This window comes from Bufo gargarizans, chromosome 4 (assembly GCF_014858855.1).
Source record: "Bufo gargarizans isolate SCDJY-AF-19 chromosome 4, ASM1485885v1, whole genome shotgun sequence".
Taxonomy (NCBI): domain Eukaryota; kingdom Metazoa; phylum Chordata; class Amphibia; order Anura; family Bufonidae; genus Bufo; species Bufo gargarizans.
The window spans coordinates 521,192,977-521,199,094 of record NC_058083.1 but is presented as its reverse complement, the minus strand read 5'-3'; the positions used below and the strand labels follow the sequence as shown (position 1 = coordinate 521,199,094).

The following is a 6,118-nucleotide window of genomic DNA, read 5'->3' as shown; positions in this document are numbered from 1 at the left end:
TTACAGGCTAGAGAGGATGGAGGAGATACTTTCCTTAGAATCAGACCCCGATTCCGGAGATTTCTCACTAACGCCAGAATCGGAATCAAGAGAACTTTGCTCATAGAAGTCATCCTTCCTGATGGACCTCTTACATGGAAGTTGATTGGTGAATGGGTTAATTCCATTGGGATACCTGGAATTTTTAGACATTGGGATAGGTGGGATTTTTATGTTCATATCTGGTGTGATGGTCTTGTTGGGTGGGATGATGTTAAAGGCCCCCATGAAGTTGACTTGGGTAGTAGGCATCTGGTTGGGTCTGCGGCTCAGGTCCATCACCTCGGCGTTCACGTTCCTATACAAGTGCTGTTGGTTGTTTGCATGTGGGCTTTGGTTGTAGGAGTTGGATGAGATTTGGTTCATCATCCGCTCTTGAGGCACGGCACAAGAATATGTAGGGTATGACATGGAGTTGGGAGGCTGGCGGAACAGGTCTTGCTGTAAACTCATGGTGGGTTGACCTTGTTGCCAGGGCATCATAGGCTGGTGCTGTCCCGACTTAGTTGTTGTTGGCCCAGAAGGATTGTGGTTGACCGGGGGACGGATATTGGAGTAACATACGCCCACATTGTTGAAAAGGTTTGATTTGCTCTTTTCACGTCTGGATTTTCCTCTTCTGTTTTGAAACCAAACCTGGTGGACAAGAAGAAAATATGAAATTATGTGGTAGAGTAGCCATTCCCATACGCACTATAATATAACCAAAAATTGTCCTACGCCTATAAACATATTGGTGCTAAACCTCACATACCTGGATCCTGGACTCAGGAATATAGATACGTTTGGCCAGTTCCTCTCGATGATGGATATCTGGGTACATGTTGGTTTGGAAAAAATCCTCTAAGACATCCAGCTGGTACTTGCTGAACACGGTCCTCCTCCTACGCTGAGATATGGTCAATTGTTCCAAGGAAGAGGGTGGTGCGATCTCTGGCAGCTTTTGGCGCTTCAACATCTTTTTGGACACGGAACCTTCTACAGACCTCTCACTGATTGCTTGTTCAGTTGTCTCTTCTGTAAATATAAGGACAACATTTTACAACTGCACTTGACTTGTTTGATGGGAAGATAATTAGGAAATTGATTAACACGTAAATAGGAGATAGGAGATATACACATCAAAGGTTCTATCCATTTATCCATCAGTCTCATTATGTGTCTGTGAGTCCATCTCATGTGTATCTCTTTGTTAGATAGATATGAGATAGATCTATCTATCCATCAAAGTGATGTTCTATGCAAAATAACACAACACACCTTACTTTTAGCATAACTATGCAACAACTAGATGTAATGGAGGTATATACACATGAGATGGATAGACATTTATCTGTCCATAACGCATAGACATAATATAGATACACTGATAGACACATATAGATGAGATATATGAACATATGGTAGATGAAATATCCATCTCGTATGTCTCTATATATCTCCTATCTGTGTGTGTCTAGCAATGTATGCCTGTATCAGATGGCTCACTAGATATCTATAGATAGGAACTAGATAGATAGACATGTTTCCATCTATATCTAACACATAGACATATAGATAGATATTAGATATATATAGATATTACCGTAGTATATAGACTTAATATAGATAAGTAGATAGATAAATAGATAATGATATATCATATAGATCAGGGATCAGCAAACTTTGGCCCTCCAGCTGCTGTGAAACTACAACTCCCAGCATGCAAACATGTTCGGCCGCTCTTTTAACTTCAAGCATTCTGGGAGTTGTAGTTTCTGAACAGCTGGAGTGCCGGAGATTGCTGATCTCTGATATAGATGCATTGATAGATATTAGATAGATTGACATTCATCTAAATCTAATATATAGACATAATATAGATATGTTAATAGATACTGGATAGATAAATGCTGTAGAGCGATAGACAGATATTGTAGGCTAGAATAGGCTACTTTTACACTCGCGTTTGGTGCTGATCCGTTCAGATAATACAACCGCCTGCATCCATTCAGAACGGATCCGTTTGTATTATCTTTAGCATAGCCAAGACGGATCCGTCTTGAACACCATTGAAAGTCATAGGAGGACGGATCAGTTTTCTATTGTGTCAGTGAAAACGGATCCGTCCCTGTTGACTTACATTGTGTGCCAGGACGGATCCGTTTGGCTCAGTTTCGTCAGACGGACACCAAAACGCTGCAAGCAGCCTCCAGAGCGGAATGGAGACAAACTGATGCATTCTGAGCGGATCCTTATCCATTCAGAATGCATTAGGGCAAAACTGATCCGTTTGGGGCCGCTTGTGAGAGCCTTGAACGGATCTCAGAAACGGAAAGCCAAAACGCCAGTGTGAAAGTAGCCATACATAGACATTAGATAGATATTCTAGGATAGATACATAGACATTAGATAGATATTCTAGGATAGACACATAGACATTAGATAGATATTCTAGGATAGATACATAGACATTAGATAGATATTCTAGGATAGACCCATAGACATTAGATAGATATTCTAGGATAGATACATAGACATTAGATAGATATTCTAGGATAGATACATAGACATTAGATAGATATTCTAGGATAGATACATAGACATTAGATAGATATTCTAGGATAGATACATAGACATTAGATAGATATTCTAGGATAGACACATAGACATTAGATAGATATTCTAGGATAGACACATAGACATTAGATAGATATTCTAGGATAGATACATAGACATTAGATAGATATTCTAGGATAGATACATAGACATTAGATAGATATTCTAGGATAGATACATAGACATTAGATAGATATTCTAGGATAGATACATAGACATTAGATAGATATTCTAGGATAGACACATAGACATTAGATAGATATTCTAGGATAGACACATAGACATTAGATAGATATTCTAGGATAGACACATAGACATTAGATAGATATTCTAGGATAGATACATAGACATTAGATAGATATTCTAGGATAGATACATAGACATTAGATAGATATTCTAGGATAGATACATAGACATTAGATAGATATTCTAGGATAGACACATAGACATTAGATAGATATTCTAGGATAGATACATAGACATTAGATAGATATTCTAGGATAGATACATAGACATTAGATAGATATTCTAGGATAGATACATAGACATTAGATAGATATTCTAGGATAGACACATAGACATTAGATAGATATTCTAGGATAGATACATAGACATTAGATAGATATTCTAGGAGACACATAGACATTAGATAGATATTCTAGGATAGATATAGACATTAGATAGATATTCTAGGATAGACACATAGACATTAGATAGATATTCTAGGATAGACACATAGACATTAGATAGATATTCTAGGATAGACACATAGACATTAGATAGATATTCTAGGATAGATATAGACATTAGACAGATATTCTAGGATAGATACATAGACATTAGATAGATATTCTAGGATAGATACATAGGCATTAGATAGATATTCTAGGACAGATACATAGACATTAGATAGATATTCTAGGATAGATACATAGACATTAGATAGATATTCTAGGATAGATACATAGGCATTAGATAGATATTCTAGGACAGATACATAGACATTGGATAGATATTCTAGGATAGACACATAGACATTAGATAGATATTCTAGGATAGATACATAGACATTAGATAGATATTCTAGGATAGACAACACAATAATAAACCCTCTACCTTTAACACTCGTCTGCTGGAATTCCTTTTGCGGTGCGGGGGTCATGTTCATCCCCATGTACGGCTCCTGGTGGTCGGAGAAGGTCATTTGGTTGGGGCTGGACTGGAAGTAGGCCTGGTAGTAATCCTCGAGGTCTTGGGTAAATTCTGCCATCTCCTCTTGGACCTGCTGGGGCTGCCCTTGTGGTTGTGTCTGGGCTCTGGAGTCTCCAGCTCTTATAGGGGTTTGGAGGGAGGGTCCCAGTGATCAAAGTAATGGGGTGTGGGATGTTCCCCCGAGGTGTGAAGCTGGCTGACAGGGGTGGGGGCAGCTAGACACCATTGTTGTCAGGTAAGGAGGGTCAGTCATTATTTCCTGCAGAGGGAGCCCTACAATGGCCTGCAATCCACATCCCCGGAGTGGTGGCACACTTCATGGCATTGTCCAGACAAGAGGGGGTGGAAGGATGAACCTTGTAATACCTACTAATTGTCTTCTGTGCTAATACCAGTCTAGCTGTGCCCCATACATTACATACAGAGCCAGGGCATAACGTGGGCATAATAGACAGGTACAATATAGCTTCAAGTTTATAAAGTTATAACATTTGGAACAGGGGCCAAATTAATAAAGACAGTAACACTAATACACACACATGAATACACAACCTGCACATACAACAATACACACACATACCCAGGCATACGATAAAGACCCAGGAAGGCCCGGTGGTGTTTTGTTACAATGTATCATTCTGGAGTCTGGGCAGTTTAATTCACAAAGCAGTGTTTCGACTGGATGCAGTATGTACAGGTTTGCTACACCTGAAAGTTCTCATTCACTGACAGCAGGCAGAGATTTTGCCAGTTGTAAAGAATTGAAACACAAAGTATATTTAGAAAGTTGAAGAACCAATTTGTACAATGATTTTGCTTTATTTACATAAAAATAGAAAATCCCTTTAAGTGAATATTGTTAGTGTTTATAAGATATATATATATTACATTTATTTAATAAATCTGAATTATGAATTGGAGGATATAACTGATGTCGGTCACTGATCCCAAAACTGATTTCAATGGACACCATGTAGGCAAAATAAGTAATTGTATTTCAATTCCCGATATATAGATATAGAAGAGATTAGATGGATGGATGGATAGATATAGATAGATGGATAGATAAAAGAATATTCTGCAGCACTCAAAAAAAGTAAAATAAATGTGACTTTATTCACCAAAGCAATGTTTCGGTCCGCACACTGGAACCTTCCTCAAGCACTACGGCTCATATCGTGTACTATAGATGAATGGATAGATAGATAGAAGAGATTAGATGGATGGATAGATATAAGATGGATAGAAGAAATTAGATAGATGGATGGATGGATAGATATAAGATATAGATAGATAGATAGATAGATAGATAGATAGATAGATACAAGAGATTAGATAGATGGATGGAAGGATACATATAGATAGATAGAAGAGATTAGATGGATGGATGGATAGATACATATAGATAGATAGAAGAGATTAGATAGATTTATAGGAGATACTTAGATTGATTGACAGATATGAAATAGATAAAAATATAGATATTAGATAGATAATATATAGACAGATAGATATGAGATAGGGTGGGTTCACACTAGCGTTAGGGATTCCCATATGGCTTTCCGTTATATCAGGGCTATAACGGAACATAATGGAATCCATAAGACGGAAGGACGGATCCGTTTTGCTGTCCATAGACTTGCATTATGACGGTATGCAAAACGGAAACCTTTAAGAGGCCTTCCGTTTTGCTCCGTCCTAATAGAAGTCTATGGGAATCAAAACGGATGCGTCTGGTTCCCGTTATGCAAGACGGAAAACAAAGTCCTGTCGACAGGACTTTGCTTTCCGTCTTGCATAACGGGACCCAGACAGATCCGTTATGTTTTCCCATAGACTTCTATTAGGACGGAGCAAAACGGAAGGCCTCTTAAAGGTTTCCGTTTTGCATACCGTCATAATGCAAGTCTATGGGCAGCAAAATGGATCCGTCCTTCCGTCTTATGGATTCCATTATGTTCCGTTATAACCCTGTTATAACGGAAAGACATAGCGGAATCCCTAACGCTAGTGTGAACCCACCCATAGATAGATATTAAATAGATATATAGACAGATGACCGACAGATAGTATAGATAGATAATATATAGGCAGTCAGATGGATATGAGATGGATAGATAAAACGAAATAAAATATTAAAAACAAAAATGCACATATGGAAAATATAATGAATTAATGATAAATAATTATAAAGAAATACATAGAATTTTTTTTACATAAAACAAAATATTAAAAATCTAAAAAAAGAGGAAATTTGAAAATAATAACA

The 6,118-nt window shown here is 37.7% G+C and overlaps 1 protein-coding gene across 1 annotated transcript; it reads right to left on the bottom strand.

The window, feature by feature from the left end:
- LOC122935535 (homeobox protein Mix.1-like) lies at positions 1 to 3,907 on the bottom strand. Its single transcript, XM_044291306.1, has 3 exons — positions 3,754 to 3,907; positions 794 to 1,056; positions 1 to 675 (listed from the first exon to the last, which is right to left on the bottom strand). The coding sequence occupies exons 1-3, from the start codon at positions 3,905 to 3,907 to the stop codon at positions 1 to 3; spliced, it is 1,092 nt and encodes a 363-aa protein (XP_044147241.1).
- Between the last annotated feature and the right edge of the window lie 2,211 nt (positions 3,908 to 6,118).

Coding starts and splice junctions, on each gene's coding strand:
- LOC122935535 (XM_044291306.1), bottom strand. CDS start 3,907: ATGGCAGAATTTACCCAAGACCTCGAGGATTACTACCAGGCCTACTTC. Junction 1,057..3,753: donor CCAGCAGACGAGTGTTAAAG/GTAGAGGGTTTA, acceptor TTATATTTACAG/AAGAGACAACTGAACAAGCA. Junction 676..793: donor TTCCTGAGTCCAGGATCCAG/GTATGTGAGGTT, acceptor CTTGTCCACCAG/GTTTGGTTTCAAAACAGAAG.